This window comes from Vanellus vanellus (genome assembly GCF_965231255.1).
Source record: "Vanellus vanellus genome assembly, chromosome: 14".
Taxonomy (NCBI): Eukaryota; Metazoa; Chordata; class Aves; order Charadriiformes; family Charadriidae; genus Vanellus; species Vanellus vanellus.
In genome coordinates, this window is record NC_138919.1 from 6200471 (window position 1) to 6222631 (window position 22161).

The 22161-nt window shown below is 36.4% G+C and overlaps 1 protein-coding gene across 1 annotated transcript in view; it reads right to left on the bottom strand.

Moving 5' to 3' along the window:
- USP7 (ubiquitin specific peptidase 7) overlaps window positions 1–22161 on the bottom strand; it is a 77802-nt gene that overhangs the window by 4760 nt on the left and 50881 nt on the right. The window contains exons 8-30 of the mRNA XM_082490595.1: window positions 21472–21526; window positions 20863–20943; window positions 20666–20756; window positions 19768–19850; window positions 18666–18775; window positions 17643–17799; window positions 16381–16525; window positions 15650–15780; window positions 14422–14556; window positions 14126–14227; window positions 13345–13450; window positions 12759–12851; window positions 11808–11875; window positions 10486–10586; window positions 8929–9082; window positions 7569–7636; window positions 6328–6436; window positions 6156–6233; window positions 5680–5780; window positions 4948–5047; window positions 4032–4151; window positions 2590–2661; window positions 1580–1670 (exon numbers count right to left, since the gene is read on the bottom strand). Coding sequence (XP_082346721.1) covers window positions 1580–1670; window positions 2590–2661; window positions 4032–4151; window positions 4948–5047; window positions 5680–5780; window positions 6156–6233; window positions 6328–6436; window positions 7569–7636; window positions 8929–9082; window positions 10486–10586; window positions 11808–11875; window positions 12759–12851; window positions 13345–13450; window positions 14126–14227; window positions 14422–14556; window positions 15650–15780; window positions 16381–16525; window positions 17643–17799; window positions 18666–18775; window positions 19768–19850; window positions 20666–20756; window positions 20863–20943; window positions 21472–21526 — 2351 coding nt within the window. The remainder of the gene's footprint in view (window positions 1–1579; window positions 1671–2589; window positions 2662–4031; window positions 4152–4947; window positions 5048–5679; window positions 5781–6155; window positions 6234–6327; window positions 6437–7568; window positions 7637–8928; window positions 9083–10485; window positions 10587–11807; window positions 11876–12758; window positions 12852–13344; window positions 13451–14125; window positions 14228–14421; window positions 14557–15649; window positions 15781–16380; window positions 16526–17642; window positions 17800–18665; window positions 18776–19767; window positions 19851–20665; window positions 20757–20862; window positions 20944–21471; window positions 21527–22161) is intronic.

Sequence of the window (22161 nt, forward strand, 5' to 3'; positions counted from 1 at the left end):
ATTATATCAAAGGGACACCTTCCCATGAACTCTCAAATTAAAACCCTTTAATCTCACATTCCCTACAACTCCTACAAACAGTTCAAGTTCTTCCTTTTCTAATTTCGACCGTGTTCTGTACTTATGACCTAGTTACCTGGTTAGTCTTTCGCGCTGTTTTGGCAAAACTGGCTCTGTTTTGCTCAGGAAGTCTGACAGGTCATTTCAGACTATTGCCTTCCCCTTCCCATGCCCAGAAAGATGACTCACAGAATAAAATCAGGACTCTGCCTGCTCTAAGCACACAACACAGAGTTTATCTGTCCATGGAGAAACATCCACCTCTGAGTTCGCCATCCAGAGACCCCCCCACAACTACTGCAGAAAAAGAGTTCCCTCCAGTGACACATTTCTCTGCTCATTGATGACTTGTGCAGATGCAGGCATTCAAAGTTTTGGCAGGGCCCCTCAAATTCACAGCCATGAGCCATAAACCTGGCTGTGTAACATACCACGACGAGAGGACTTTTTGCTAGGTTCCTGCAAAGTATAGGTATAACTCTCTGTGGGTTTTCAAATAAACAGACAGTTACAGAATTTCTTTATGACTGTTACATAAATCCAGAACACCGCTTGAAAAAAAATCAGAGAAAGTTTGGCTCTTGCACAACGTGCCAACAAAAAACAGAGCTCATAATTGTCAGAAAAATAGAACTGCAGGGAGCAACTTGTCCTCAATCTCGTTTCTACCAGATAGAGCAGCTCAGAAAAAGGAACACTTAGCTAAACTAGGGGAAAAAACTCCTGATGAATTCAAGGCTTTCAACAGAATTCTGACTGCAGATTCAAAGGTGCCATTCCCAACTGAAATCCTCAAAAGATGACTGTCTGGAACTCCTGGAGGATTAACCTGGTTTCTCCTATGTATAATTCTTCAGAGCTTTAAATATCAGTTGAGTAGACCATCCACAGACAAATTCAGAACAGAGCTGCATTTGTAGCTTGGTGAATCACCTCTTAGGAAAGAAAATCTAAACAGCATCCTATTCACATAGGTAATACTCTTGTTAGATTCTTCAGATTCATTGAAGATACCAATAATGAGCAAGAAGCATCTTCAATGAATATGAGAATTTAAATACCTCTTTGCAGCAAATTTAAATTAAGAATCTTATGTGAATGCACCTTGGTTTTTTTTAGGAATAACACAAGCACACAATCCAATAACAATGTGAGAATCAAACGTACAGGGAGCAGATGGTCCATACAGATAAGGTGCAACTGTGTTGTGACTCTCTTCTTTAAAGTATGTTATACTGATATTTGACCCATTTGGTCACTCAAATGCAAACTTTTAACTCATAAGGAAACAAATTATTTAGTTATTTATATACCTATAAAATACATATTCTCAGACTAACATATAAACTTAACACTTAAGTGTGCACACAAGTGTATATAAATGCTTACTTACTACATGTAATGTATTTCATGTACAAAGAACAATCTCTGCATCCTGAGTTAAGGGTAAACACATTAGAACAACTGGCAGAGCTACTTCAGCAGGTCAAAAGAATAGTCGGGTTGTCTAACAACTCACCAGGTTGGGGCTCAAAATCTTTCAAGTTCACTTCATACTCATCTTCATTGAGATATTGGTGTCGGCCCATCATTACAATTGCAAATTTAAACTACGATAAGACAAAAACCCAAAACAAAACCTCATAAGATACCGCATTAAAATAAAGCTTTCAAGTCTATTTCATTGTCTATCTCATAGCTGGTTATAAGTCGTATTCTTCAGGGGTTGATAAAAGCCAATTCTGTTTAAAATCTTCACCAACAACCTCGACACTGGGATAAAATGAACACTCAGGAAATCATGAGACTGCATCTGGAATACTGTGTGCAGGTTCAGGTCCTCCAGGGAGAAAGAGACGGCTACAAACTGCAGGAAGTCCAGCAATAGTCCAGTAAGAGAGTTAGGGGGCTGGAGCCCATAGCATACCAGAAGCTAGGGAAAATGGGTTTGTTTAGCCCAGAGAAGAAAAGGCTAACGGGGGAATCCAGTCTTCCACCGACCAAAGACTGTTACACAGAAGCAGACTCTTCTCCAGAGCTGCACAGCAAGTGGACAAGAGGCAACCATCATCAGTTGCAAAATGAGTAATTCTGATTACATGTAAGGAAAACAAGCGTCTTCACAATGATAGTGGTGATGCTCTAAAATACAGTGTCCAGAACATGGCAGAATTCCCATCCTTGGGAGTTTTCAAATTGCAACTAGGTAAAAACCTGAGCAACCTGACGAAACTTCAAACTAGTTCTGCTCTGAGCATGAATCTGAAGTTGGTGGCCTCTAGAGGTCCTGCACCATCTAAATTTTTCTAGGTTGCTTTAGTGTTTTGCTGAGTATCTCTTTTGATGCCGGACAGAAATTCTACTCCTACACATCCTACCTAATTATTCTCAGAGAAAAGCGTTATGTCAAGCAACTGTTATATTGATCAAAATCTACACTTATGCCAAACCTGTGGTGTTCCAACTTCTTAAAATAAACCCAGTTAAGGTCTACAATCAGCAATAAAAACTCTCCCAATTTGCCATTACCTTTTCAAATTCTTTTTCTTGTATGTCCAGCATTGTCTGAATCCGCTTCATAACCTCTCTGAAGTGTTCACCCTAAAAATTACAACAAGATTTTTAATGTGAAAAAAATCTAGGACAAAAAGGGATGCTGTTAATATTTCCTGCTTCAAGCTTCATTGAAATACATTGCCTTAATCTCTCAGTTATTTACAAAATTACACAATTGTCAACATTATCCACTACAATACGGAATAACAACATAAAGTTGCTGAATTTATAGCAAGTCGTAAGTCTGATTGATTCATCATTATGCAAACTGTCCACTAAATTGACCAAGCACTGCTAGTGACATGTGCAAGTCAGGTTAAAGTTAAGAAATGTTAGAAAATTAGATGCAAAATAGGAATTTGGGAAAAAAATTATTTATCCTTTCTAAGCATATTATTTCTTAAAACCTGTACACCTGTGACACTCCCCCTCAATTAGTAACTTTTTGTAGTATGTTTCTGCATGCTGTGTATGTAAACTGCCAAAAAAAGTGATGGATACCATCAACTTAAAGATCAATAATATACATATCAACTGTCATAGACAGGGAAAGGCAGTACAAATGGTTTTCAATAGAAATCTCAACACACGTTTTACTCTACATTGATCAAAAATAAGGAAATATAGTAAAATTCTATGGGATGCAGAAATGTGGATGTGTTTCTCATTCCAAAACTTTTAGAAAATGAGGTAATTTTCATACAAACTAACACACACGAACCAGAAAAAGTTTAGAAGCAAACTGCTAACTGCCCTCAGAAATATACTTTGATATTAAAAGAATTAATGTGACATTCAGCTGGAGCAGCACCACATAAAAACTTAAGAATTTAAATTAAGGTTTTAAAATTAGCTTTCACTCCTGTATTAACTTCCAGCCCTAGAAGATAAAGCACATCAAATTACAGAAGTTATGAAATGCACAGCGAACTTAGAAAGTGTTGAGGAAAGCAAACTCATTTTTCATATTCAAGGGTCTCAGTAAGAAGCCAAGAAACCACGGTCTAGCCACTTTAGCCAACAAGTTTGCATTGCAGTTACTAAGGTGGTATCAGAAATAGGATTCTAGGTCTGTTGGGGGGGGGGGGGGTGTGTGTGTGTGGTGTGGTGTGTGTTCTGCACGTGGTTAGGGGAGTGGTATTGCTTTTGATAGTATTTCAAGTCCCTGGCTGATGCTGAATGCCTACTTTCTAGATATTGCACAGGCTCACAGAAACACCAAACAATCTGTATATGCAAAAGAGAACTGTGATGGTAAGTGATTTAGCAGTAGAGAGTCATATGTGGGGCAGAACCTTTTATACAGGAGCAGTATTTTCCTGTACTCTTTTTATACTAATCAATTTCTTGGACAGTACTTTAAGAAAACATCATCAATACAATCTCTTGGGGAGAAAAAGGGAGGCATACTGTACCTGGTGTATCCTCAGCAAGAACGGAATTCCAAATGTCCCAAAAACCTCTTTGTGGAAATGTGCCACTGTGATTAGCATCTCATTTTCTTTATCTATATCTACCTGGTCCAGAGGAATTTCCTACATCCAGACATAAAATTATGAATGGGATTAGCTAAAATTTTCCTCAAAAAGTAACTTACTAAGTAACTAAAAGCATAACTGATGTACTGTTACTGATGTAAAACAAGTCTATTTAAAAACAATTAGAAGAACCATGCTGTTTGCCAGAGTCTTTTTTACAAGACTCATTCATCGCTGGCATGACAGCATTTTAGCTTCCCCTGCTCAGTAAATACTCTCCTTGCTTCCATGAATGGCTTTTTTGACATGAAATCTTCTATCAGCTGTAGTAGTAGCTGACAGCAATATCACAGATCTCGTCATCTCCTCTTTACAGTTTACACTGGAAACGTTGGTTTGTTTTTTTTTTTTAATTTTTGATCTTTGAGGCAAGGTAACAGATTTGAATGATGAAATATTTAGAAAAATAACATAAGTATCCAAATTTGGCTCAAACTTAACAGAAAAGGAAACCAAGTCTTCTAGAGTACTTAAGTTTAGAGTCTGAAAGCAGGTTCTAAGCACAAACATTTATATCATGAGCACCCAAACAAATCTTGGAATTATTGCTAAGGCAGCAAATGTCCTACGGATAAGCCCTTGCCAAGACTTCATGCATTCTTATAATAAACATACATAAAAAATTAAAGAATGAAATCATCATAAGGAAGCAGACGGAACAAAGGAAAAATTTTAGAAGTATTATCTTTCAGATAATTTGAAAATCCGAATCCAGTAAAAGAGAATTACCACTTGCAAGAGTTTCTTCTCTCAAAGTAAAGTTTTAAAGTTTCTTTAAGAAAGTAATACTTACCTCTATTCGAAATGTTCGACTTGTTGCAGGTGACAAACACTCTAACAGCTCATCCTCCTGATGGACACCAATTATTTTGTAACTTACAATTTCTAGCAGCCTTATAAAATAAACAAACAGGGAAAGCATTAAAAAAATAAATAAAAAATATTAAAAAACAATCAATGCAACATTTCTTTCTCAAACCTTGAGATGGATTAGTGTAGTCAGGATATAAACAGATGCTACTACTGTATTTGTAAAACTTTGAATTCAGTCTTCAGTAAAAATTAAGCTGTAAAGTTACAAAAGGTTAAATTACTTCTGGCTGATGGCAAAAAAGGCCAGTACGTGCAGTTACAAGACAAAGGTTTTTTAATTTTTTGTGGGTTTTTTTTTTTTTTTTTTACACTCTCTTTAAATGATCTCACTTTTAACTCCTAAGAAGTGAACAGCATGAGATGCTTGAATTGGAAACAATATTAAATCATGGAGTTAACAAATGAAATTGTTGAAACTTATGCATCTCCAGGATATAACTTTTGAAATATGAAATAAATAATTACATGAAATTTATATTTGTAGTTAATAAGAGCTCTCTTAATGACATAAATCTGGAGGCTTTTTATTTTTAACAGAGTATCAGACTTCATTTGATAATAACGGTTTCCACAGTATTTTAAATTCTATGGATACTTTTCTGCATAAAATCCACATGATCCCATAAAAGAAATCACATTCTTTGAGTTTTACCTTAATTTCCCTGAACCTTTTTCAGAGAGTTCTACAACTTTTTTACATTCTTCTAACAGGTCCCGCACACACCCATGCTTATCTGGATATACTGTTATTTCCTACGGAATTTGAAACAGAAAAATAGTTAGAAAAATCTGAAAATGTAAACAACCATATTAAAGCGCACAATACACTGGATTCTTCTCTTCATCAAAAATTCATCTTTAAAAGATAACAATTACTAAAGTGAACACCTATGTTATCTTCAAAGTTTTCGTTAAGAACTGACACAATTCTCTTTAATTTATTGTTTATGTTGCTTTGGTGGTTTGGTGTGGTTTTTTTGTAGTTTGTTTTTTTTTTTTTTTTTAACATCACATACAACTTTGTTCTAATTCAGTGTTATTCAGGGACAACAGTGTGAACCATAATCACAGCCATATCAGTTTTGACACAGAAACGACACCAAGCATGTAACACCCAGCCTCACTCACCTCTTCCCTAAACTGGCTATTTAGCCATATGCATTTAAAACTTCTTCTGTTTTCAAAATCAGTTATTTTCATTTTGAGCTTAAGGAAGAAAAGAAAAACACTTTAGGCATACTTTATATAGGGCAGAATTACGTTTCTTTAATTCACACCAATAAAAACAAAAGACTCTTACCTGTTGATAGTAAAGTTTTTTAGGTTGCCTAGGCTTGAAGAACTGCAGAAGATCTCTTAAAGTACCTTCATAATTATGTCTAAGAGGATTACCAGGGCCATCCCTGTAACTACAGGAGGAAAAAGGAAAACATAAAACATCTCTTTACAATCCATCACTGCTCAGTAAATCAAAGTACCAAGTGCATTTTTATTCCTGGCTTCCAGTTTCACATAATTGCTAGCACAGCCTAAGTGGCATTATATTCGGTGCTTTTGTGATTTTTAAACACAGGTGAGCATATGGGAACAGGAATACCATTCGCTGTGAGTGTTAACTCTCTTGGATGTTTATAAGCTCACCTTTAATACTGCATACCTACTGCATACCTACATTCCTCTGAACCTACTAGTCTAGCAGCACATGCTTTAGATTGTGAAAGGTTAATTTGCGGAGCAATATGACACAGCGAATTCCAGAGTGACCACAGCACTGGAAACTATAAAGAGCTAAAATTACGACAGTCTCACTGATGATGACTGGGAATACCTACAGGTTAATAAAGAGCATATACATGAATACAAAAAGATGATGTAATTTTTGCACGTGCATTATTCCTGCAGCATATACGTATAACTACCAATATGCTGTTTTCTGCTATAGTTTACACAGATTCAAATCCAGTTTTACACAACTGTGCCCGAGAACACCACTTTAACCAGAAATGTCCCTTTTAGCAGCTGTGAACTTGTTAGATCATCATCATCTCCATAAAACCTCATTTGCAGACTTGGGGGAGGAGGGGGAGGAGAAATCAGTGAAGCAACTTCCTGCATTTAAACCTGTAAAATCAGCAAAAATCCTGCTTTTATGTGCACTTGTTTCTGCTCTCCCCCATTCTAGAAATCTGTGTTCACTGAAACAGCACTTGCATTAGCTTAATAATTTGTCCCGTAAAGTAAGGCTTTGAAGTAATTAATGATTTCAGACATTTAAACAGTGATGTTTTAAAATGCATCTTTTTTTAGAAGAGTTCTAGTGTCATTGAAGTGTGCAACTCTTTGAGGCTCTAGAGTCAGCCTTTGCAATACTTAAAACTGTCTATGCAACTTGCTGTGCATGCCAGAATGCTAATATTTTACTGGTAAAGAATTAGTTTACAACCTGGAAAAAAGCTACAAAGTAACTTCTACCTGTCTATATTTGGGCTAAGTATTTTAAAGAAGAGTTTATACACAGAACACTAAGGAAATTCATCTTACCCCTGGGACTTGAAAAACTGTAATAGCATTGGATCCGTATTAAGTCTTTGCGCAACTGTCTTTGCAACCTGCAAATACATTTTTTTGGTAAGTTTTGAATTATTTCAGACAGTTATGACATTGTTCTACAATCACACAGTCATTCATTACAAGTCAAGAATGTTACGCTACTGAAATTCTGGAAGACCCCCACTATGTCTGCTCCCCCAAGGCAAAATTAACTACTGTCTTTAGCTTCTGAACAATTGACACAGAGCGAGATATACTAGGAAAAAAAAAAACGTGAGGAACCTCTGTTTTATCACCAAAAGGCAACAAAGTCCACAATAGCTCTACTCCTCTTTTGGTTTTGTTTGTTTTTGTTGTGTTTGTGTTGTGGGTTTTTTTTAATTATAGTATTATTGGGGAAATAAGTCAAGACTTACTCTTTAAAAATTCCCACTGTTCTTTAATTCGCTCCAAGGAAGTTAGCTTGCTGGGTAATATCACCACGTTATTCCCGCCAGTATATTTCACATCAATGCCTCACAAAAAACATGGGCATTCTCTATTTTTCCCTTACCAAAATAAACTATAAAGAACTTACACTTCAAGTAAAAATGAAATAAGAAAAAGTGAGTTGCCAAAAAGCAGATGATGAGAATAGGATAGCAGAAGTCATCCTGACTTCCCCTGTGTGCAGGTGCTCAAAGTTCCTGCCTTTGGTGACAGAAAATAAACTGTCTGATCTTTTTGCCGCTCACATAAGCAACTGCAGGAGAACTGTAGGGAGCCAGATCTACCCAGGCTTTTAAAAGATCAGACCAACTTTGTTTGTTTGTTTGTTTTAAAGTTTCATTGTCCAGTTTTCCTCTTCTGAACACCCCCAGTCACCCTTTAGGAACACAACAGGTTTGACCCATTAGTGCCACTGAACATTGAACAGCACCGTGTGAAGCAAGCAATACAGTTTGGTCTACAAAATAAATATCGTTGATGATATTAGAAGCAGAAAATAGTTATCGCTAGATTCCCAAGGTATTTTTCTTTTAATAGCTAAATAAGTTGAGCAACTTGTCACTTAGAAAGCAAACACATACCTTCATTAGAATATCACTTCCTTGGCAGAGTAGTATGCCATATGAAGAAAGAATCATTTTGTCAAATAACTCATTATTTATGAAACTGGTGTGTGTCAGAGTATTTTCTTCTCACAAGCACTAATGCCTTCCCTAAGTTTTTTTGCATTACCACAATGCAAAAAGTGTACAAGAACAGATCTACTCTTTTCTAAAAATATGTATAACGCACTTGAGATTTAATGCTAAAGTTCCTTTCAGAACAAGAAAAAAAAAAGCAGAGAAACAAATAGGACACATGCCTGAAAGTAATTCATCCTATTGGATAAAGTAACAACAAAGCCTGGGTCATTTGGGATGGTTTTATCACAGAAAATGACATCCACACGATGATAGAGGTCTCGGAAGTATTCTTTAGCTGTTGGTAGCTCACTGCTATCATTTTCTGGGTCATCCCTACAAGAGCAAACAAATGATAATACCATTACATATCGCATTGTTACACATACAAGCAGTTAGGGCTTTTAAAAACATGTTCTACAGTAAGTCAGCGACAGTTGAGAGATACAGAAATAAAGTTTAGAAACCTTTTTAAAGAGCCACCACTCGTACACAGTAGAACTAATACAGTCAGTAGTGACCCATACCCCTGAGTATTTCTGTGCGGTGCAAGGGCAAGCGCACTCGCACGCTGTGCTCACTCATTTGGCAATCTGGCAACACCGATTCCAGTCTTTCACAGTGGCATTCCAGCAGTAGTTGTCCCTCCCTCCCACCCCAGCACATTACTGCATGTCTGTATAAATGCTGCCACAGCTTTCCATATCCTCCTGTATTAATTGCTTTGTACAGAGGCCAGACGTATAATAGCACTCCTTGAACCACAGAAGCAGAACAGTCAGTACAGATGCTGGTTTGGGTCACTACTGACTGGTACCCCTATCTTCTCAGCGGAGAAATAGCACCAGGGTACAAGCTGTGCACTTACCCAGGAGTCAGCAGCCAGCCAAAGGTGCATAACACCAACTGGGTCAACAGGGAATGCGAGTTCCAAGGCATGACATGAGAAATACATTCATCTCACATAATCTGGGGTAAGAGTGCTGAAGATAGACTAGCTGGCTTCCACCCACTGTCAGCCCATGGAGAGAAACAGAGCAACACAGTTGGGTGTGACCATCAGGAGTGAGAGCATAGAAATGCTGATTTATAGCCCTGACAAGCTTATGAAAGGTCCCTTAAATGGATACAAGATGCAGGAGTTCTCCTTTTGCCTTGGAGAAAACTCCAGTTGAAGCGCCAGTACACCCATCAGTCGCATATGCTCGGGCAAATCGCGAGCATCTCATCACCGTAGACTGATATGAAACTTAATGTGAGCATGAGTAAAAGGAAAAAAAAGGGAAAGCAGTTTAGTTTAGTTCTAGGCTGAAAGGAGCTCCAAGCCAAGAGCCTTGTGCGGTGGTAATGATACAGAGCTTGCGATCTGAAATGCTGGTAGGCTCTTCAGTGTCTGAGTTACAGTGGCTCCAAGTAAAAACTGCAAAACTCAGACGCGTTGCTGAACCACACTCTTTGGTAACATTAAGACCTGGTTTAGGTTACTAGTTTTCTAAACTAGCATGAAACCTCCTTTTCCTTAAGTAATGTGGCACGTGATAATTAAAATACTACCGATATTTTTTCATTTTCTCTTTGAACAAACAAATGAGAACATGTCTACTGCTGAAAATGTCTGTATCTAATGGAAACATGTCTACTTTGTTCTTATTAAAAACACTAAGTTAAAGGAAGTTCTGCTTTCAAAGTAAAGCGGGTGATTTAATCACAATGATAAGCTGCCCCCTTAAAATACATACTTCTGAAACACTATGATGTCGCCATCCATGAGTTCATCAAGAGCTTTATCAAGAGATACATCATAGTCTTGAATCCTTTCTGTTAAGTTGGGTTTAACTTCCTGCAATAAAGAACAAAAATTGTTGATCACATAGAATAAACAAAAGACAAAAATAAAGGTCACAATAGTAAAGAAGTCATCAGATATGGTAATTTGTATCATCTTTCAACTGAAACAAATGGATAGATATATATGTGTAAATTAAATGTCATCTCAGCTAACGCCCAGATACATCTAACTGTTATTGGTAGAGCTGGCTGCTCATTTTTACCTTTGGAGTCTCACTCAAGTTATCTTAATTTTCAAAAGTATTTTATCATTCAGCATGATCTTGTTAGCACTGAAAATTTTCCAAAATTCACAGATTAATTTTCTACTGATGCAGCTTCCAGGAAGCTTGGAGAACACTGATTATGCTCGCTTATTTTAATAGTGCAGAACTTTTGTACAGCAATTCACTTGTCTTTTAAAAAACAAAAACAAAAAAACAAAGCCATATTAAAAATGTGTATATTATAATATATCTATATGCATATTACATATTTATACTTGTAAGTTGACCTCTTGGAATAAAAGCATCTGTCTAAACAAACCAGAATCAAACTGCAACCCTGACCTGCACAGTAGCAATACCTGACAGTTTTGCTTTCTAGGGTAGGAGTGTGCATGCTCCCCTGGAACCACCAGAGAGAGCAGCATGACTGCTAACAAAAATCGCAGTAAGAAACCCAACTCCTTGTTCTTCCTATAGCAAGAATTTTGCCTTGGCAAGACCTGCATCTTCAGCACTCAATAAATACAGCAGCTATAAAGACTTACTTCTGTATTTGGGCAGAAGCGTGTCAGACTAAGTATTTTGTTTGCTGAGTTCTAACTTAGGGAAGGAGGAGTAGCTGCAACATTTTCTCAACGCCTCTGTTTAAGGGGGCATTGAAAATACAACGGCCAATAACGTTAGCAGGATTAGCTCCTCTAACGCTGCAACCCCGAGGATATGCACAGATTTAGCACAGCAAGGCCACTCATGTATGACTTAATGTAGAGACTTTTTGTTTTTAAAGCATCATACCTCTAGTTGTTTACTTTTAAATCTGTTTTGAAGTTAACTATCTGCCAATACTCTCTTGCAGCCCTACAGACTTCAAATCTACAAGTTGCAAGTGCTTAAGATTTATAAAATACCATTGTTACAAGCAACCTTTTTTAACCAATGAAGCTCCTTTTTCTCTAGTTATAGCATGTAAAAGACAAAAATGTTACTAAAAGTCTATCAATCCAAACCTCATAGAGGATAAGGTTAGTTTCTTGTGGAAATCCTGCCCTCTCGCACATAACTGGAAGCAAGTCACCTATTGGAAAAGAAAAAGAATGTGAAATGCGTTGCACTTTAACTGCTAGTGAGACCTCCTGCAAGAAGAGAAACTATTTTTCTACCCTGGATAAATAGGTTTTATATGCCTATGAAAGAGCGTCTTCCAGGTTAAAGCTTCTTTTATTGACATTCAACCAAGAGACTTTTAAGGTTTCCTTCCACTTCACCTGAACAACAACAGAAATATATGCAAGGCCATCCAAGACCAAAGAGATGAAACAACACTGTTCCTTCCCCAGAGAAAAATTTTAATTCTCTTAAAAAAGGCAGCTAAAATACAAAATTAGAAAGCATGTACAAGTCAACAAAATGAGACATTCAAAATGACAAATCGAAGTATTTTTACTTCGTGGACATTTGCTGAATTCTTTAAATGGACCCATATGAAAACCAAGGCTCACGCCCAATTCAGTCTGCGTAGCTGCTCTCAGGGAACCATAGTGAAAAGTTGTCCAAGAGTTATTTTAAAAGCTATTGCAGAAGTACATTCCACACAAAAAACTTGAAATAGAAAGAAAAACACAAAGTGGGGAGCACTATCAAATCACAAAGCTTTACAGCAAATTTGAAACAGCTGCTTATTTTCAGCAACATCTAGCAAATACAGCAAACCTGTAACAAAAATTAACTGATAGCTAATGGTGTATCAAGGGCAACACTCTCAGCGTTGCAGAAACTTTCACTGAGACAACATGGGAAGAAAACTATCAGAGGACCAACCACCGGTGTTAGGAGAAATGAGAATTTCTTTCTGTGGCCTACCTTTGATTTCAGTGATAAAACTACTATTAAAAGGAAAGAGTTATGCAATCTATTGTATTTAAAAAAATATAACAATGAAATTGAATTTTAAAACTCACGTATTTTACAGGATATAGGTGTGTAGATATGCCCACAATAATTCAAACTCCGAGTCTTCGGATCATACATCTTCAGAAACAACATTACATCATCTACAAATTAAAAAACAAGATTTAATTTTAAGTAAGGCTTATTTGAGTATGTCTGGAGGGAAAAAAAAAATCACCTAAATATTTCTCTTTAACCAGTAGCAAAGATGTTTTATTAATTTGATTAATGCCCTTAAAATATTCTTAAACACTGAATTTTTATAAATTAATTTTATATCATAGAATACCAGGTTGGAAGGGACATCAAGGATCATCTGGTCCAACCCTTCTTGGCAAAAGCACATATATATATATATATATACACACACGTGTGTATATATACACACACACAAAAAATTTATTCAATGATTCTAAAAACATGTGAAACGTGCCTTACACTTGAAGATAAACGAGGGAAAAACTGCATGAGAAAAACTAATTTCAGCACTGTAGTTTGATGGGTACCTCAACGTCACTATTGAAAAAAGGAGCGCACAATGTTTTACTCAAAGTAAAAGTAATTTCTATTTACTCAAGTTTCAGCATATATGCTTACGATCTTTATCAAACTTGGGTAATGTTGCTCCAGTAGCAGCCATCTCTGGATCTACTGTTTCCAAAAATATTGTCCATGGATTTTCATTGTCACTGAGCTCAATCATCTACGTAGAAAGACATGGAAGAAGAAAAAAAGTCTCTGGAGAATATAATATAACGCGATATCTGCATTTTCATCAGATACAAGAACTTTATGACATTCTATGAATGGGAGAAGTTGTTTTTTTTAGTTGCGTTAATGACAGAAAGTTTATGAAGTTTATTAAGAAAAACTATGACAGATACAAAAACATCAAAAAGTTTTAATGAAGCCCAAATGATAGGTTTTATTTAAAATGAAACTATTGCTTTTTCATTTAAAAAAATATACCTACAGCTGTCTTTATTATGGCAAGAAAATTACTTAATTTTAGAAGTAACAGGACATTGATTCCAATCACTGTTTTTTATGGTATTTAGACACAATGTTTTCCAGTTCACGCTTCCTTAAATCCAGAGGTTTTGCCCAAATAATGGAGGACTCAAAGAGACATTTCTGCTTGAAATCTAACATAAAAATCATGATCGTGCTTTTTTTCATGGAAAAATCATTCACCACACTCCTCCCTCCTATCCAAATCAATCCACTACATCAAGTCTCCTTAAGTACCAAACTTCACCAGATACAGGTTAAATTAAAACCCTGAAAAATCTGACGTTCCAAACTTACAGATTCTTAAAGAGAACTAAACATCATGGGTGATGTACTGAAATAGTGCCCTCTATCAATGAATATTTACCGTTTTATTGCCATCTGCTTCATTATCTAACATTGCGGGTCTTTTTGTTCCATTACTTCTAGCTTGCATTGGCCATAATCTGATTTGATCCTGGGGAAATCCCTAAAATAAATAAAAATTGTGATAGGAAACAAAAAGAAAGAATGCTAAGATACTTCTATTAAACCCAAACAGACCTTGTATTTTAAAAGGTCTAAATTATGACTGCTGCCCATACCTGGAAAAGATAAAGACTATGAAGCAACCATAATGTAATAAAATAAATAGATACAGATATCCAGCTACACAAAACTTACCATCGTTTGAGAGAGATTTTGAACAAATTCTGTAAGCGTGGAGTTTTTTAATACTTTGAAAACAGTGTATTTCACTTTTTCCTCATCATACATATCATTGCCTTGGTGACCACAGAACTGATCCTCTGCCACTATCTGAAAAATTACATTTAAAGGTTACTATACATATTAACTCAGCTGTGCAATGTAATACCTTCTTACGATGCTTTACTATTCAACATCACTGGCTCTCTGCATACTGGCATATTGCTAACACTATTTGTGTTCTCATGAAGAAAATTTGCAAGTACACAGATTATACTGAAATTAAAAAATCATGATTGATAGTCAAATCAGTGTAAGTAATTAAAACACACTAATTCTTACAAAACCCTAACAATTAAAAACCTGTTGTGCTTAGATCCCAATCTTGGAAACATGTTCTCTGACAACCTTGGCACTCAAAAAAAGGCTACATAATTATTTTACTGGTGTAATGCAAAGAGGCTGGCCTAAAATGTTTCCTGTAACTCCCACAGCTCCCATATATTCTTTGTTAACTGAAAGACAAATGGTGCAACTCTGCCAGTCTCTCCACTGAAAACAGCTCTAGTGTAAACGCACTGTAGAACAAGCCAAACTTCCCCAATATCTCTACTTATGAGCACCAGAAAGAAGATGCAAGGAAACATGGAGGCAAATAGAAAATGGGTTCTATTTTCTTCTGCCAGATGGGCTCTGGAAAGAGCCATAAACAGGGTTCCTTAAGGCAATTCATAACAATCTAGTCCATCTGGCTTTTCCAAAAAGATAATTGCAAATATAAGCATTCTCCCCTTCTGCTTCTACTTGATGAGTTCAGTTTGGCAGTAGTCCAGGCTTGCAGCCTATGGCTTGATACATTCTAATTTGAGAAAATAATTCCTGAAGGAGATACAAGTGTGGTGGCAGGGCAGCCGTTTAAAATAACCCGATCCTTTTCCTTTCACCTGAACTTACTATTTTTACTTGCAAGCACATAACTTGTAGAGAAAATGGCAATGTCTATAACATACAGTACTGTTTGTTTCGTTACAATTTATTGCATATGTAAATATATGTACAAGCACTGAAATCGTAATTTCACAGCAAAGACTACTTCCAAACACAATTTTTAAAAAAATTAAAATCAAGGTTTGTCTTGGGTGGCTCAATATTCTGAATTTATTCAGATAAGGTAGTTGCAACTTGATCTGTTTCAAAAGCTGACCTGCACTTGCATATAGAGGTGAGCTTCCTGCCTCTCCTTCCTCTTCTGAGCTTCTATCCTTTTCTCTTCTTGTAGCCTTTCCACAAGTTGTTGAGGAATATCATGGTCCGTGACAGGCTGCAAAACTTCACCTGTAAAGCAGATTTTGTGATGTCATTTCAAGATTTACATCAAACGGTTTTCTTCATATATACTTGACTTTCCTCTGATATGAAGTCAAAACTGGCTTTTTTTCATCTTTTAATTAAAAACATGGTTTGATATCATCATGTTTTGGCAAAAGAAGCATTTTGTATCCCAAGCCAAAATGCACTATTTCCATGAAATATGTATCATAGACTTATGAATTAAATATTCATTTCAGGATTAAAAAAAAATTACTGCCATGCAATTTTCTTAGTATACATATATCTACATATTTATAATCAATTGGATTTAATTTCCAACCCTGAAGTTAGTTTGCTGATTTTTCCATCCTATAAAACAATCCAGGCTGAAGCACTTGGCAGATCCACAGTCCTGCCTTACTGTGCTAAGACAAGACGACACTGGATCAGCACATACTTTCCAGAAGTGAGAGAAAGGCTGGTTGATCCCACGGAATCTATACCTTCCAGCTATAAATAACGAAGCCCCTTTGCACAGGACGACCGTCAACAATTCAGAAGTAAGATATAGCCCTACATCCCTCTGTGTAAATCTAACTTGGAACACATGCAGAGTATACATACTTAATTTTGATTCCCTGATGTAAACCAACATGTAAGCATTCGTACAGTGCCGTACAGATAAGTCATCGTCATGACCTCCATAGTTGTGTTCAATCGCTTCTTCCTTTGTACATCTTGATACAACATCGTCATCAAATTTACACCACTAGAGAGAAAATGTTATATAAATATAATTTTACACACAAAAGCATGTTATTAAATGATAAATAAATCTTATTTCTGGCAAGTCTTTCAGCTCTTTGAAGTACCTAAAATCACTCTTCAAGCAGCATGAGTTTAAAAAAAAAAAAAAAAGTCTAGTTCAGTACAATTTGTGCTACCTGCTACTTGTGCTTGGCGTAAGGAAGGCCAAAAATATCAAACCTTTGCTGAAATATTTGAACATTTTGCACTGAGTATCAAAAGCCCAATATGAAAATGTTCTTTAAATCATTAAGACTGTTATTCAAATATCTAACTTTTGTCTATGAATTTCAGAAAATAAACCTTATTTGTTGTAAAATAAAATAAAAAGCAGCAATGCACAAGATATCTAGTAATTATTTGTACATTTAAAGTAATTTACAGGAAATTTTAAACTAAAACAATAAAGACAAATAAGACAGACAAATAACAACAAATTCACAGCGAAATCTGACTTCTACTTTTAACTGCGAACAGTCATGTACACACAAAACCAGACAATTCAAGGGAAGTGGCACCTGACCTATAACTGTCTGATCCAATCAAGTCAGCTAAACCTGTAACAGCGGGACATACAAATATATTGAACTTCTGAGTCACAGAAACATTTGAAACGTTCATATTTGCTTCAGTATAAAGTCAGCGGGGAAAAAAAATGCTGGATAAAATTTGATTGCAGAAGAACTTCAACACTTATACACACACATAAATTAAGGGATTCCCTTAGTTAAAAGTCTTTTGCCAAAAGCCAATAGCAAAGATGAAGCTGCTCCGCTTCAGAAGGCAAGTCATTCCTTAATGCCTCCAAATGCAGACTCCCTAAAGAGCAAAAACTAGGCACAAGGGCTGCTCCTTTTTCGTTTTGTAGATACAAAGTTTCCCAAATAGGTTAGAAAAGGCACCAAATGAAAGAGTATCAAGCTAAGAACTACATGGAGAAGTCAAATCCCCCTGCGATGAAGCCAGTGCGCCGGCACGCTCTTCTGTTAGGGAACAAAATTTCCAAAGATTTGCCCATTATGAAAACTTCAAATATATACTTGCAAAACAAATATGTTTAGGTGCTATTCAATACTCACTTTGCCATCCCCCTTTGGATTTAAGTAAACAACATAATGTCCACCATGGTTATCTCCACTGTGTACTAGAACTGCATGAAGAATGTAATTTGCAGGATCTTTAGGATCTGTCTTTTGCAAAAATTCATCTAGTGGCAACTGTTCAGGAAACTCAAACCTAGTTTTGAAAAGAATTAAGACAGTTGTATTTGTAGTTAAGACACACACATGCTATTATGCAGGATACCAGAACTTACTCCTAAAGCAAGTTACTGAAATCGAACAAGCTACTGTTACAACACCATTTCTACCCAGGATATACTGCATACAGTGGCAGATTTTTATAATGTTTTAATATGGAATAAAAATAATCTTCATATGCACCTCTGAAAAAGTATGCCCCCAGTAACAAGGGCAAGAGCACTTTAATTGAAATAGTGCTGGTTTGCATTCACTATGTCAAGGGAAGAGCTCAAAACCTGTTATTTTCTAGTGCACAAACACAGCTTTTCTAGCACAGGTACCACTGGACTGGAACATTATTTTGAAACTTCTTTCAGTTGCTGCAATTTCACCTTCTTGGTGAGACTGAAATTGCTGCAATACTGATTTAACTTACAACCAACAATGTATGTCTTTGAGAAATTGTCAGCTTTTACTTACAGTGAGTGGGCATGGAAACAGACAGAGGGAAAGCAGAGGACTACCTATCCTACTTACTCCTGTAGCAGCCTATGGGAGTGTAACAACTTTCCCCACACCACACAAAGAACATTCCACAAAGCATTAAAAGATGCACTCGCTTGTTTCGTATTCAAAACAACAGCTACAAATTACTATTTAAGTTTTCAATTTGTTATTCAAGAACCTTGAGATTCAATCAGTGCACCTTTTGGGGACCTCCACCATATCCGACTGCACACACCTTCCTCTTGCAGTTGAATCAAAAATAGCATTCTGGCAAATTACTTTTTTGGTAAAATACATTCACTGGTCCAGATTCTACAATTAAAACAAACAAACAAAAACAATCCAGCAACTCACCTATCATTTATCTTGATATTTTGGTCAGTCTGAGGATCGTACATAAATCTCATGAGCTGTAGGTGTAATACTGGCGGCAATGTTAGGAACTTCACACCTTTCTCTGCCTCCTAGACATTTTAAAGAAATAGAGGGTTGAAATTGCAATATTTTTAGCAACTCAAAATAAATGTTTGCTGAAGATGCTTTTTATGTGGTCTTATTTTATAGGCTTGACAAACACATTGTGCACCAAAGAAAGGTTCAAAACTTGGGTGGACGTGAGCTATCTTAATGCTGCACCTTCCCATGAGCTAATCCAGTATCCCTTACAAGAACTCAGTTCATTTAAATTTAGGCCATTCATACAAGCACATATGAACATCTCGCTGCATTAACAGCAAGTTGCCTACAAAAATAAAATTAAAGGAGAATACAGAGGCAAAACCTCATTTTTAATCAATTAAGAATTTCACGTTCATTGCATCCTGCCAAATAATGTTTGGCTACCATGCTTTACCTTCCTAAGAACAGCTAAAGAGTATATAGAACATTACTGACAGACCCTGGTATATGGAAGCTGCAGAAATAAGCTTTAGTAAAAAGTTTTTTAAAGAAGAACTGCAGCTTCCTACAGTCAGTAGAGCAGAGTGCAACTGAAAAGCTCAGAAACACGCGCACACATAAATGTTTAAAACTCCATGGGTTCATTTGGCGTTTTTGTTGATAACACAAAAATGACCTCTCTAAAGCTACTTTTAGAGATATGCTGCTTTTTTTACTAGACACAGAAGAACAGACTACTCTCAGAGGAAGCATTTCAGTGACTTCTCAGTTTTGAAGTCAGTAGAGACATCAATCATTCTAGTTGCTAAGACACAGGTATAAAAGCAAAACTCACAGCTGATTAGACTGTTTTAAAATCCCCATTTTAAGAAACCTAGCAGCAATTAAAAGGAGCTACGTAAAAGTTTGCCTAAGGAGAAAAATCAGCAAAATCAGTCGATACAACTTAGAATGGATCTTGCAACAATTTTTTTTGGCTACTATAGCTTTGTTAAATTATTCTTATCAAGGACACAGAAATAAAATTTAAAACCAAATAAAAAAAAAAGAAAAATACCTGCAAGCCATGTTCGCCTGCATCATACTTGTTATCACCATCCAACTGTTCCACCGCAACGTAGTCAATGAAGGACTCAAAAACTAAGTGGAAAAAAAGATTGTGGAATTGTAGGGGAGAAGGAAGAAAAGCGTAAGTTTACTCTGGCCTGGAAGCTTAACAGTGTCTGCATCAAATAACATATTAAGACATCAGATCTTATGTTTGAATATTTGTCTTTATAAAAAAAAAAAAAAGTAAGTTTTATATTGCTTAAGAATGTCAAGAAACGCCACCAAACCTAGGTGCATACATAAGAATATCAGCAGATTTTAAAATCACACTTACAACTGTCTGCCAAATCTCCTATTTTCAGTTTGCAACTGTTATCAGGCCAGATGATTTTGTTTGCTCAAGTCTTACATGCCCTTTTTCATCTTTTCCATGTGAAGCACTTGGTAAAGTGATGACAGAGCAGCATTAACAGTAGTCCTTTAATTAGCTTATTCTTTGTATTACGGTTAGGTCTAAATAAGAATCTATTTTCTCCAAGTTCATCCTCGTATATACATTATAATCTACTGTGAGAACACGACTGTTACCACCATGGCACAGTATGCACTTTTATGACACTCAGAAAACTCCTAAAATTCATAGTTTCATGAAAAGATATCAGTGAGAGAATTAGGAAGGAAGGAGTAGGGAAGGGAAATGGGAGAAGGGAAGAAAGGCAACATAAGCAAAAACATTTTCTGCAGAAAATGTCTTCAATGTGATGTCACAGACTCTTTCATCTGAAATTAAAGCAAGGATGTTTCAAAGTACTGAGCACCCACAAACCCATCTGAAATCAACAGGCACTGAAGATGTCCAACATGTTGAAGTATTTGATTGTCACAAATCACAATGTATCACTTACTATTTTTCTTTCCCTTTATGCTTAGCTGGATGTCATAATAATCTTCTATTCGTTCAGATCGATAGTCTACGTGTTTGCATTGGATATAAGACTGTAAACAAAAAACAAAAAAACCCACAGAATTCCAATGTATACAAGTAACAGTTATTTAAATAATATATATATATATATATATATATATATATAAAAGTACATACCACCATCTTCCCTCTGAACAATTTAGGAATAGTGCCTTCTACACATGTGCCTTTCATTTTATTTTCCACATTATCAAGCAGCTGAAAGAAAAATTAGTTTTTACATAGGATAAACTTGCAGGTTTTGAATTTATTCATCACAGATGACTAATTTCACTGATTAAACTCTAAGTCAATTGTATAAAAAGGAAATGTTAGTCTATTGGTACTGGCATCTCCTTTCCAATCCTTTAAATCCTCCTCTTCCCCCTAAAAACTTTACTGAGAACTACCCCAGCTACATTCCTTTGAGTTTGGAAAACCTCACCAATGTAACAATGCATTTGCATCTTCAAAACTGCATTTCTCTCCATGGCTATACAGGGACCACTAGCGTACGTTCCATTTATTTTCAACCCTCCCTTATCCTTTATGAATTTGTCCCACAAAATGTGGCCCACAAAAGGTCACAATCAATCCCACTCTTAAGAAGAAATAAACCAAGGCAAAACCTCTACATCTTAGAGACCTAATTTAAATTAGTCAGTGCTACTAAATTATAATATACGTACAAAATATCAAGGGACAACATTATGCATCACAGATCAGTAAAAAATAGTAAAAACATACCACTCGACATAATTCCTGGACATCATGTTGCATGAAGCTGTCTAAAGTTTCCCACCTTTGTAAGGCAAATTAATACAAAGTTACTCTACTGTGAAGAGAACTTACAGTTCAAAAGACATTTTTGTGATTTCTTTGCAGACCAAGAATTTAATATACAGCAAGATGTAAAGACTGAGCTTTAGTACTGGCTGATACACAGGTTTTTTTAGTTCGGTAGCATTTACTTGGCAGGAAGCAAGTGAACTTGTGGGACGTTTTGGCAGCCGTTCTGTGCCCAACTGCCTTCTCTCTCTGTGGGTCTGGGGACAGGGATGGGGAAGACTGCCGGAGCCAGCTGAAGAAGCCAGGGCCAGGCCACTGCTAGCAGAATTCTTCTTCCAGTCTACAACCTAGCCTCAGTTCACATCAAAAAAACTCTTAAGAAAAAGCCTGTGAGCAATTCAGCGCTGTCAGAATAGTTTCCACAGCACGCTTCCAGCTGCCTCTCTTTTGAGAGCCCTTCAGGTGCAGTCAAGTAGCATTCTGGGATTATTTCGGCGCTTGAAAGGAAGAAAATGGACTTATAGGAAATCCTGTCTCCTTTGTGCTCATCTAAACAGTTAATCCTGGATGCACAGAAACTCCAAGGATGCAAGGAAGGACTCAGCTTCCTAAACTGTCCACATGCAAACACACTCCTGTGAAAAGAGG